A 12,087-nucleotide genomic window follows, 5' to 3' on the forward strand; every position below is an offset into this window, starting at 1 on the left:
TAAAATTTTCATTTTCAATGAGTGAAATTCAACGTGATTTTTGAAAATTCTCAACTGAGGGATCAAAATAAAATTCATTTTGGTGAATGAACTTTTTCACCCATTCATTCATTTTTCTGTCACTGACAATTTTCACTGAGAAATATAACTAGACCGTAACTCCCGATTATACTTCCAATCACCTCAAAACTTGTGTGTTGTAGTTAATTAGAATGTTAATTATGTTCTCTATTTGTCCATTAGGTTGGATTGTGCGTCTGTGAACAGAAATTGGACATTTTACGATGTGCGAAAAAATATTCGTGACAGAGAATTGAATGAAAAAAGAGAGGTATTCAGCTGACAATGAATGTGGCCAAACACGAATGAAAAAATGAGAATGTCAATCTTCACTTTCAATCTTCGAATTTTTTACTCTCTGATCGCGGGTCATTTCAGAGAAAATTTTATAAAATGGGTTCTTGAGGAACTTTATATTTAAAATGCTTTTCTGATTCACAATACAAAATAATACATGTACATTTTGAATTGAACAAAATAAATGATCTTTATTCACAAAATCATAATTTGTTCATAGTACACACTAAGATGAGCTCGGCAAACGCCGGCACCGCCGTGGCTCAGCAAATATATATACTGAATATCAGTAAAACTTTATTTTTGTTAGCTGAATTTCGGTGAAAAACTTTCTGAACCTCAGCAAACAATCAACACGATTGCTGACATCTCGTTGAACAACAATTTTGCTGAGTGGGGGGGGGGAAGAACAGTTTCCTTTTAGTTAATGAAATATCTGTTGTTATCACTGCAGCAGAAACGGTCCTAGGCGCCACCGCGTATCACGCAAAAACGGCTACGCTCAAAAATGTGTTCGACCTGCACATTTTTAGTAAACATCCATGCCGCACATGACTGTGTTGGAAACACACATTTTTTTAAAATTGCTCGTACGCTCACATAAACATGTATTTTGCAATAATTTCGACATGGCAACCTCACTGGGTTTATAAACCACCTTCAAATACCGAAAAATATTGATATTTTGCAAAAATGTGAGCGTACGAGCAATTTTAACCCTCGAGCGATCGCGCTGTTGTATTTTGTACAACACGTTGAAAAAATCTCGCTTTTTGTACTCAGCATTAGTGTGGTTCTGACTTAGGTAGTCAACCGCGCGAGTTACGGAAGGTTAAAAAATGTGTGTTTCCAACACAGTCCCTGTGCGGCATGGGTGTTACCCAAAAATGACAGCTTTTATTTAAGAGAGATGGAACTCATCTAGCGGTATTCAACACTTCTGGTTCGACTTCCGAACCCGGCAACAAAAAGTAATGGTTAAAAACATTTATGTATTAGTACCGTCTATAATGAAACGGTGCTAAAAATAGATTTTTGTTTTGGTTTTTCGTGTTGCACGTATTAAGCATGTGCAAATGCAATTGTACAGTACATGCATTTATGTTACTTTAGCAGTGGCTGTCAACGTGCTGCAATATATGGCACTAATTTGATTTTAGTGGAGCCCTTTTCGACTTTAATATTGTTTAAATGGGATGTTAAAAGTAATGCAGCATTATATTTACAATTTTAAATATCAACTAGCTGTCCCCGGCAAACTTTGTCTTGCCTACTGCGTTTTTTGACGTTTCAAGTTTCTATCCAAGACCAAGTCCCCGGTCACAAAATGTATAGAAGATCGATTTTCAAAAACTCTCAATTTTCCCATGTTTTAGGCCTCATAAACCTTCCTTGGGTGAAAACTAACAGAACAAAATTTAGACGACCCAAATCTGACCATCCGTTCGCAAGTTATGCGCGGTCCCACGTATGCCACTGCATTTTTATATATATAGATATGTAGCAAAATTGATGCACTTACATATATACGACTTCGTGGTTATTATAGAAGTGAGAATGGTGTGATTCAACGAGATAAGTTGCCGCCATGCTTCTTTAACACGATAAATCTCATTAAAACAGGTAAATAGACATTTTTATTTAATTCGCGTTTTATTTTGTACAAAATAATGCCAGCTGAAATGGACTTACGACACATAAAGCGATCAGCAGAAAAGGATAAAGGACAGTTAATTCCAAAACGTATGCTTTATTTAGAAAGAATTGGACGGCCTATCAATAAATAAATTTACTTTTAAAATCCTAGTTACACATGTGAAATTAATTCAATTTGATTTTTTTTTTATTCTTCACTTAACCTAATTTACAGCTCTTTTGTCCACTAGGGTACTACGTGAGCGATTACAATTGGACGCTGCACTTACAGTTTTGTACAGCGCCTACATGTATTCTATTCTAATTAAACTATATCGAACTGGTGCCTTGAGCTGCTTCAACTTTTCTACACTGTCCACGGTAGAATGATGAGCATGATGGTGCTGATGTATGGCTGCTGTTCCTTTTCCAGTCCAATTGGGGGTCGTCCATTATGAGTTGCGGTTCGCCGTTATCCATATTCCGGGTCCGTTAGAGCTATATGCTCCGAAGAGGGTCAGGTGTCAGCTGCTCTCGGGGGAAAGAGCAACCGACGAAAAATTGCATGTGCCGGGGCTGAGATCGAACCCATGACCATCCGCTTATGACGCGAACGTGTGGCCCACTACGCCACGGGCCCCGACCAATTTGATTTTGTATGAGAACTTATTGGACAAGGTGTATATGAAGCGCCCCGTTGTTTCTGGGGTTCTTCTAAAACTACTATACACAAGGATGTGATATCTCTTTTATTCACAATGTCCGTGCTTCCCGTCTCAGAATAAACTATATTGATTTAACAGTTCAATTTTACAACACTACTTAACTACTACTTAATGCACTTTTACACTTTACAATGCACTTTTAGCCTTAGGACAGTATCTAAAGGTGTCCCACATGGGATCTCAAGACTTATCCGATATTCTAACGTTGAAACCGAACTCACGACAACTGACGTCCTTAGTTTAACTTTCGAGAACTCCCTTCACTAACTGTTCTCTACGAACTCACTTCACTAACTGCTCCCTAAGAACTCACGACGATTGAAGCCAAAGCCTCAGTATTTATAGCCTAAATTCCCTAGCAATACCCGAACCAGTTTGGGCGTGTCTAAAACTCCTACTATCACTCTCGTCTTGCCGAAGAAGTCACGATAATTCCTAACAATGCCCGAACCAACTTGGGCGTATCCAAAACCCTACCAAATGAAAATACTAATAAGTCCAAAACCTAGACCTCTACTTATCCTACTTGTGCTCATCGTGATTAACATCCTTCTCTTCTTGAAAACATCACGGCTCTTCTATCTTGGGCGTAGCCCAAGCCCTACCAAGAATCTTAATGCCAACGAAAAACCTAAAGAGATTTGGAAGGAATCTATGTTTAAAATTGAAAAGAAAATGTAAGAAAAAATCTGGAAGGAACCCTTTTGAGGGTTTCGGGAGAAAACCTGGGAAGAATTTCGTTAGTAATTTCTGAATGAATTCTGTAAGGTATCTTATTAGGATTATAGGAAGATGTAACTAGAATAGTTCCAGCAAGATTTCGTGTAAGAATTCCGGTAAAAATTCCCGGTTGAGTGGTGGCAGGAATTCTGAGAAAAAAAAACGTAAATTCCATGTTAGGAATTGCCTGAAGAATTTTGGGAGATTTTCAGATATTCATCTGGAGTAATTCTTGGAAAAAATAATGGAAGATGGAAGGAAATTGTTAAAAAAAAATACCTGGTGCAACGCTTGGAGAAAGTTTCCTGGAAAAGTCCCGGGTGCAATTATAGGGAGGAGAATTTCAGAAGAAGTCCCTGGAATAGTTTCGAGAAAAATCAATGAGAAATTTTCAAGTGGAGACTCTAGGAGAGCTTAGGAACAAAGCCAAAACAATAAAGTAAAAAGAGAAATTTCTGAAAAAAAAATGCCAGATCTGATATCCAGGGAATTTCCAGGGATAAATATTTGTAAAATAAACCGAGATGTTGCTTATTCCATATTAAATATCTGAAAGAATTCCGGGTCACATTTCTGGAAGATATTAAGAAGAAGTCGTTGAAAGAATTTTAAAAGGAATCTCTGAAATAATTCCGAAGGAAATTCCTGAAAAAAATCAGGAAAAAAATATTAGAAATATTCTGAAAGATGGTACTGAAATAATTCCGGAAATAATTCCAGGAAGATTTATGGTTGGAATCCCTGAAAGATTTTTTTTTTATTTTTCCATTAATTAATACATTTCTTTTTTAATAATCCATTTCAATATTTGTTTATTTATTTATTTATTCAATTTATTCACGTATTTTTATTCCCTTATTTATTTTTCTGTTCACTTACTGTTTGATCGATTTATTTATATATGTGTGTATTTAATTTTAAATTTATTTATTTTTTCATTATTTTTTTTAATCATTGATTTAACTATTCCTATATTTATTATTTAATTTATTCTTTCATTTGTTTATTGATTAGTTTATTTATTTTTATTTATTAATTGATTTACTGATTTATTAATCTATTTATTGATCTCTGTTTTATTTTATTTATATAAAGATAAATTTCTGGAAAAGATTGCAAGATATCAGAAGAATATTTCTGGGAGATATCTGAATTCCGGAAGATGTCTCTAGGGAATTTCCGCGGAGAAATATTTGAAATAATCGGGGTGTTGCGTATTTAAAATTCAATAATAAATCTTTGGGTAAGATTATGGGCTGAAGAGCGATTCTCGTAGAATTATTTATCTAATAGTTTTTAATGAATTGCAATATTTTTGTCAACTTTGAAAATGACCTTGGTTTGATTAATGATGAATTATTAACAAGGAAAAAAGTTACCAAACGATCTATCCCAACGATCTCTGATAAATGGGGTGAGTGGATAGTCTAAAATGGCATGAGTTCTTTTTACGATTCGATAAAATAATCGAACCAAATAATCAATCATCCGATTAATCGAGCAAGGCGGTTATCGATTAAAATTTAATCGATTAGTGGAACGATTAATCGATTAGTTGGGATAATCGTTTAATTTTCGACATCACTACTTCGGGGAATTACGCTCCTTGGCATGCTGAACCATACCAACAGTCGTTCCACACTTTTTTGTGCAATCTCTGATGGATAACTCCTATTTTCCTTTAACAATTTTGCAAATTTTGCTGTCCAAATTTGACTTGGACGCACCTGTTTTTTGCCGCGTCCGGGTGAGTCTTCCAGTGTGTTATGCATACCGAATCATTTGATAGCATTTTGGACAACAAAAACCCTAACACATTCAATTTTTGCTAATTTTCTTAACGATGATCATTTTTCATTGCAGTACCTGGTCACAATCGATTTTCGCTTTTCCTCCGTAAACCCTCACATTGTTCCGCTTGAGGAAAAATTTTAGCTTTTAATGAAGGTTATCGCACAGACATGTCTGTGGTTATCGTTTGCTTACAACTTTAGCAACATATAGATACATAGCAGTTGTCAAAATAAGGCATAGTCTTTTTAATATAAAGCCTCAAAGGTGTACTTATAATAAACGATACAGTCCTTATTAGTGTGCATGAAAATATAAGTTGTTTTGATTCATTTACCTGTCAAAAATCAACCGACAATTCACTATTAATTTGAAATGGCAGTTGTTTTTTTTTGCATTTTTCGAGTAACATCGTGAAAAAAATAAAAAAAGTTTTCAGAATTTTCGTTAAAAAATAACTTCATTGATTCCAAAGTTTTGCATTCTCTATACGATACACGAGAAAAGCATGTGCTGTTTGGATCATTTAAGGCCGCTCTAACGAAATATTTGTTTTACAAAGTATGGAACAATTCCAATTACCAAAACTAAGTCACACATTTAAAAAAAATACTATTATTGTTAACCATGAGTTTTTTTATTATGGTATTTTCATAGACAAATGAACGACTAAAGCGTCAACGACAATAAACAACAAACAACAGTTAGTGAATATGCTGCAAGTACCTAGATTTTTAGTAAATTGTCCCAAAGATTCAATAGTACTGGTTGAAAAACAATGGATAAAGATTTAGCAACAGGTATTATGCGTCTTGTTAAAATCCAAAGTTATCTGGTATGCAAAATTGAGCTTTTACCTACTCTTATGTATATGTCACAAGACGATTTGGGTTCGTGTATATTAACTGTAGCTCTTTGGTGCGGTGATCATAATACATAGCCACCAATCAAGTAGCAAACTGAAATTAATAAACAAGATGTTTGATAAATAATATCTTTTGAGTTCTTCAAAATGGTAAATCGATATATTCAAAACTAAATATGACTTCTGCAATACTTTAAATAAACTTGTAAATTATTTTACAAGACCTTTGAGACTTGTAATCAAATGTACAAGCCATAGCTAATATTTTATACCTCAGTGCTGAAAATTTCATTTTGTCATATCTAAATTCAACCACCTACAGCTCATTTTAGAAGCTGAACCTGAGAATATGGTATATGAAAAACTTGTGCGGCTAGACCAGTTCTGCAAGAAAGTCACGGAAAAATTACTATTTTTCGAATATTTGAGGTAAATGTCACGGACTACCTTTGAAAAATGCCAAATGATATTCATGGTGAATATCATTTGGCATTTTTCAAAGATAGTCCGTGACATTTACTTTAAATACTCGAAAAATTGCGGGTTTTCCGTGACTTTCTTGCAGAACTGGTCTAGCCGCACAAGTTTTTCATTTACCATATTCTCATGTTCAGCTTCTAAAATGAGCTGTAGGTGATTGAATTTAGATATGACGAAATGAATTTTTCAGCGCTGCTTGTAGTTTGTTTATGCAACATACATTTGTAAATTCTACTAATAATATTAGTACAGCAGACTTGTAATATTAGACTTGTAACTTGTACTTGTAGGATTTTTATGCAACAGAAAATTACAAGTTACAAGCTACAAGACTAATATTTTTAGTAAAATTGTCATTATGCTACAGGCCCCAGTTCTACAGGAAAGCCACGGAGAACCGCTTTCACTTCAATATTAAGGTGTCATGATGCATCACCAAGCTCTCATACGAATCATTGACTTTTTGCTTTTCAATGATTGTTTGCCTCGCGTTTTTGAAGTGATAAAAAACTGTCAATCTTGCAGCCACGCAGCAGAAAAAGTATCATCGCAATCACTACGAGTGAGCAAATAGGATGATACTTTTTCATACGACTATTCGCTTTAGTGGCCGAGAACTATCACTTTGAAATTTCGAGCCACATATCCAACATGGCTGCCGATGCTGATGATGCCGTAAAAAGCCTTAAAGGGCAATGTCTGTCATCGACTTTCTTCGAAGGTAGATGACATTTACACAGACAAACAGACGTAACAGTTCGAAAAAAATTCTATTCAAATCATAGTCCCGGAAACATGTTCGCTCAATGCTAAAATACTGAGTTTGGCCAATCATCAACTAGGTGGCGGTAGTGAGCAAACGTCAAACTCGAACCAAAACAATACAAGCGCCACGGGTGGGCTGTTGGCTAACAATCAAATTTTTAAATATACCGTTAAATCGGTGTGCGATGAGAGAAGACAGAGTGTAACGTCTGTTTGTCTGTGACATTTACTTTAACCCTTTGGAGCCGGAGGGGTCATATATGACCCCGGCGATGAAACCGAGCATAACAAACGTGTTCGACACCAGCGAGGTTGCGTCGACAGCGGCGAAACAAATCGGCTCCAAAAGGTTAAGGGTCTGTTCCAATTGGCGAATTAAAATTAATTTTTACCTTAATTTGACAGTTCGACACTCAAACTTGACAGTCCTTCTAAAGAATTAATTATCGAACTGTCAAGTTTAAGTGAAAATTAATTTTATTCCTTCAATTGAGATTGAGCCTGAATATTAAAGATAGTGGTTTTTTCATGACTTTCTTGTAGAGTGTGGCCGCACATGTTATCCATGAGCTGTAGGTGATTAAATGTACTGGATTTCTTAAATTCAGCACTACGCAAAACTTAAAAGATTAAATAATAATGTATTCACGAGCTCAAATTCTGGAAATTAGCTAAAATGAGCCATTTTACGAAGTGGCAACAATGTTGATGGTGATATTGATTTTCACGGGTTATTGGACGCTATCTCCTTTCAAAATTCATTCATAAAATCGGCCCGTAAAAAGGACTATTATGCATTGGTTTCCTTGGAAATCCGTAATTCATCTAAAGTTCATCATATAAAATTAATTTTTTAACAGTATTGTACGTGGATTTGCTAACTGAACACGACGAATCAGAACCGTCGTTTTTGGAATCGCCGGTGGAATCGCCGTTCGAATCGTCGTTCGATTGCAGAGCGAGACAGCAGCCAAACTGACACATCGCTTTGACATACTTAACGTAGGAGCAACATGTGCGTGAGATTTTCTCTCTCGGTTGGTGTGGTTTGTTTTGATCCAATCTGACATTTCTTTTACGCTGCTTATGCTGCCGGTGCTGCCAGCTGATGGTGGTAAGGATAAAGTAGCATAGTCGGAGGGGCGCTCCATAAGTGGATGGTCACGGGTTCGATCCCAGCCCCGGCACTTGCAAGTTCTCGTCAGTTGCTCTTCCCCCCGAGAGCGGCTGACACCTGACCCTCTTCTGAGCATATGCTCTAACGGATCCGGAAACTAGGATATCGGCTAACGGCAACTCATAATGTACCCCCAATCGAACTGGAAATGGAACAAAAGCCACACAGCAATATCGTGCTCATCATTCTACCATGGACGGGTAGAAAAGTGACAGCAGCGCAAAGGCTACCAGTTCGAATTAGAATAAGAATAGAATACATTTAGGCGCTGTACAAAGTGTAAGTGCAGCCGCCAATTGGAATCGCTCACGTAGTGCTCTAGTGGACAAAAGAGCTACAAATTAGGTTAAGTGGTTGAAGAATAAAAAAATAGGTAATTGGGTTTTTAAATTGAGAAAAATTCAATGATTTTTAATTTTTAAATGAAAGAGCACCTTTTTCTGAGCCGCTATGATTTTTTTTCAGATTTTTAGAACTTTATTTTGGTATCTAAATCAATTTCAAAGAGATTTTTTTAATCACCTTTTGACAGCTGGGCAACTGCTTGACAGCTCCGCTCAGTACAAAATGCGACGAGGGGTGATTCGCCAAATCGCTTCCATACAACTTTCAAATTGATTTTTAAATAGGTTCCCGGGCACCAAAATTGATGGAAATTTGGATTTCGGCTCAGTTTGGCATGCAGATCCAGAATATGGAATTATCTCAACACCACTAAAGAAGCCAATTATTTTTCCCAGCCAGTCCTACTGCTGTTCACTAAAATGATGTGTTTGGAAGAAGGAACATTAAATAAATCTATGTATGCTTTGCAGGTTCGCGAGCGCTTACGGTTATCACTGGAAAAGAACACAGAGCTAGAGGAAGAGCTAGCTCAAGTTAAAGAAGAGGTAAAATAAGTTCTACAAAATAAAAGCACTAAATAATTAGTTTTTGTCTTTTCAGTTACAGCACAAGTCCGGAGTAGCATTAAGTCAGACAATTACTTCCAAAGAAAATGGCGAAGATTCCAAGGTAACTTCACTACACCAGATAACAAAAACTTAAAACTTAACAAAGATAACATAAGATAACAAAAACTTAAAACTTAAAAGATTGAAGTCGCTGTTCCGAATAAGGAATCAGTCGGAGATGTAAAGTGCAGCATTTTTAGTTATTTTAAAGAGGAAACAAACCATCATCCGTATTAAAAAAAATTCAAAGGCAGTTTTTTTGCTCAAATTTCAACCAATGCACCATGGTCCGAATCCACGTTTTAGCAGAAAAAAAAACGGAATTTCTGTTTTCGTTAATTTTAGGCGTTTGGTGTCTTCAGAGAAGTTGTTTGCATTTGTTTGCTGCATCTTTTCCAAAAAAAAATGATTAGGGTGGTCCACGTCTTAACTCAAAACTGGAATAGAACTTTTTAATTTAAAGTCATACGCGATCGAGTTCTTCCGCAAAGTTGTAGGCAATGCTATTTCGAGTAACTTTGCCGAACACACCGTTTATCTAGCTTTAATTTGAACATAGTAGGTCAATTTTAAATTTTGACTTAAAATGAGCCTCCCAAAATCTTTTTTCGCAATAACTTTTTTATTTGATTTTTTTCGAAGATGTGAGCTTCGGAGCATTTGAAGAGCAAGTAATGACGCATATATGTTCTGAACATTGCATATTGCTAGGTCTTGTCATTCAAATGTTATGGGCAATTTTGACTTAAAATCAACGATGTCTTGAAATGCTCATATCTCATGAAGTTGGTAAAATAAAAAAAGTTCTTTAGGCGGCATTTGGAAGGTCACATATGAAGCCAAACTTGGAGCAAAAATTACGAGAACGTTATTTTTTAAATTAGAATAAATCGACTCCAAAAATCCCCTTCAAGAAATCGAAAAACTACATATAACTCATACAATTTAAAAATATAGTCTAACTGTCTTCGGAAAAAATGTAGGTTTTTGCCATGCCTACAATGCCATACACGAGTTTTTTTTTGCAAAACGTGAAACAAAATCTTGAAATTAATGATTTGATTCTTAGGGGTACATCTCAAGTAACAATCAGCATGCCTTGAAGGTTTATTCATGTTTTATCCTGGTTTTATACGAGCATATGAAAAAGCTAGTTGTTCCAAATTAGTTTTATGTGGTAGTTTTTTACTTTGCACCTTTGGCGTTCCATAAAACTATCAAATAACTTCTGCTATAAACACCTTCAGTTAAAGACTTGCAAGTAGTCATGAATTGGTTTTATCACTTATCATTTATTATCACTTATCACTTTGTCTTGCCTACTGCGTTTTTTGACGTTTTAAGTTTCTAGATAAGACCAAATCCCCGGTCCCCGGTATGGAAGATCGATTTTCAAAAACTATCATTTTTTCCATGTTTTATGCCTCATAAACCTTCCTTCGGTGAAAACGAACAGAACAAAACCAAGACGACCAAAATCGAACCTTCCGTTCGCAAGTTATGCGCGGTCTACGTATGCCACTGCATTTTTATATATATACTAGCTGTCCCGGCAAACTTTGTCTTGCCGTCTTGGGGTGGTTTGACAACTGTTGAAATAACACCGCACTCTAGATTGATTTCATTTCGATCGTGTTGATTTCCTTCCCAGCTCATGAAATTCTGTACTTCATCATTTTTTTTACTTTTCTAGTGGATTTTCGTAACTTTTCGTACATATAAACACAGCCACCACGGATACGAATCAAACCATACTAGACTCATGCTGATCGGTCCACCCGTTCTTGAGTTTTGTTGCCTCAAAGGAACTTCAAACTTATTTATACAGGGTGTTAGGTTCCTGAGTGCAAACTTTTTAAAGGGTGATAGAGGACCATAAATGGAGATAAAAATTGTTCAACGCATATGGTCAAATCTCAACCGTTACGTAGTTATTGAACTTCCCATGTTTTTTACTCTTATTGCCCTAACTGGCTATAACTTGAAATTGGTCAAACTTTTTGCAGTTTTTTTACCCTTATTCGAAAGATAATTGAATTTTCTATCAAATGGCATCTTTCATTCGATTGGTTTAGTTGAATAACTAAGTTTTCTAGAGCAAATAGCTCAAAATTTGTGTGTTTTAATTGGTTTTTGTTCATTATCTTTGAAAAATGCGTAATAATTCAAAATTCATTCTTAGGCAAAGTTATGGTCCCTGTTTCACTCTACAATTCGTTATTTGACATCAAACTTCTAGCTCTTATCGTTTTGTTGCAATTTCGATTTAAACATCGCATTTCAGATCATAAATTTGCAACTGTCAAGGTAAGCCCTTTTTTGCGCACTGTGCCGTAGATTTAAATCAAAATTGCAAGAAAACGATAAGAGCTAGAAGTTTTGTGTCAAAGAACGAATTGTAGAGTGAAACAGGGACCATAACTTTGCATAACGAAGAATTACAATTTATTACGCATGTTTCAAAGATAATTGACAAAATCAATTTGAAACACACTATTTTAAGCTATTTTACTCGAGAAAACTTAGTTATTTAACTAAACCAATGGATTCAAAGATGCCATTTAATAGAAAATTCAATAACCTTCCGAATAAGGGTCAAAAAACTGCGAAAAGTCTGAC

General features: G+C 35.6%; 1 protein-coding gene and 1 long non-coding RNA gene across 8 annotated transcripts in view; one reads left to right on the forward strand and one right to left on the reverse strand.

Annotated features, from left to right (window-relative positions):
* The window catches only part of LOC109402987 (liprin-alpha-1), a 545,355-nt gene that overhangs the window by 91,202 nt on the left and 442,066 nt on the right, over positions 1–12,087 (forward strand). For all 7 annotated transcript variants that reach the window (XM_062854909.1, XM_062854913.1, XM_062854915.1 and 4 more), the window contains exons 5-6: positions 9,331–9,405; positions 9,461–9,529. In XM_062854909.1, coding sequence (XP_062710893.1) covers positions 9,331–9,405; positions 9,461–9,529 — 144 coding nt within the window. The remainder of the gene's footprint in view (positions 1–9,330; positions 9,406–9,460; positions 9,530–12,087) is intronic.
* LOC134288983 (uncharacterized) overlaps positions 1–12,087 on the reverse strand; it is a 487,443-nt gene that overhangs the window by 34,315 nt on the left and 441,041 nt on the right. The window lies entirely within an intron of this gene.

The sequence above is a fragment of the Aedes albopictus genome, chromosome 2 (genome assembly GCF_035046485.1).
Source record: "Aedes albopictus strain Foshan chromosome 2, AalbF5, whole genome shotgun sequence".
Lineage (NCBI taxonomy): Eukaryota > Metazoa > Arthropoda > Insecta > Diptera > Culicidae > Aedes > Aedes albopictus.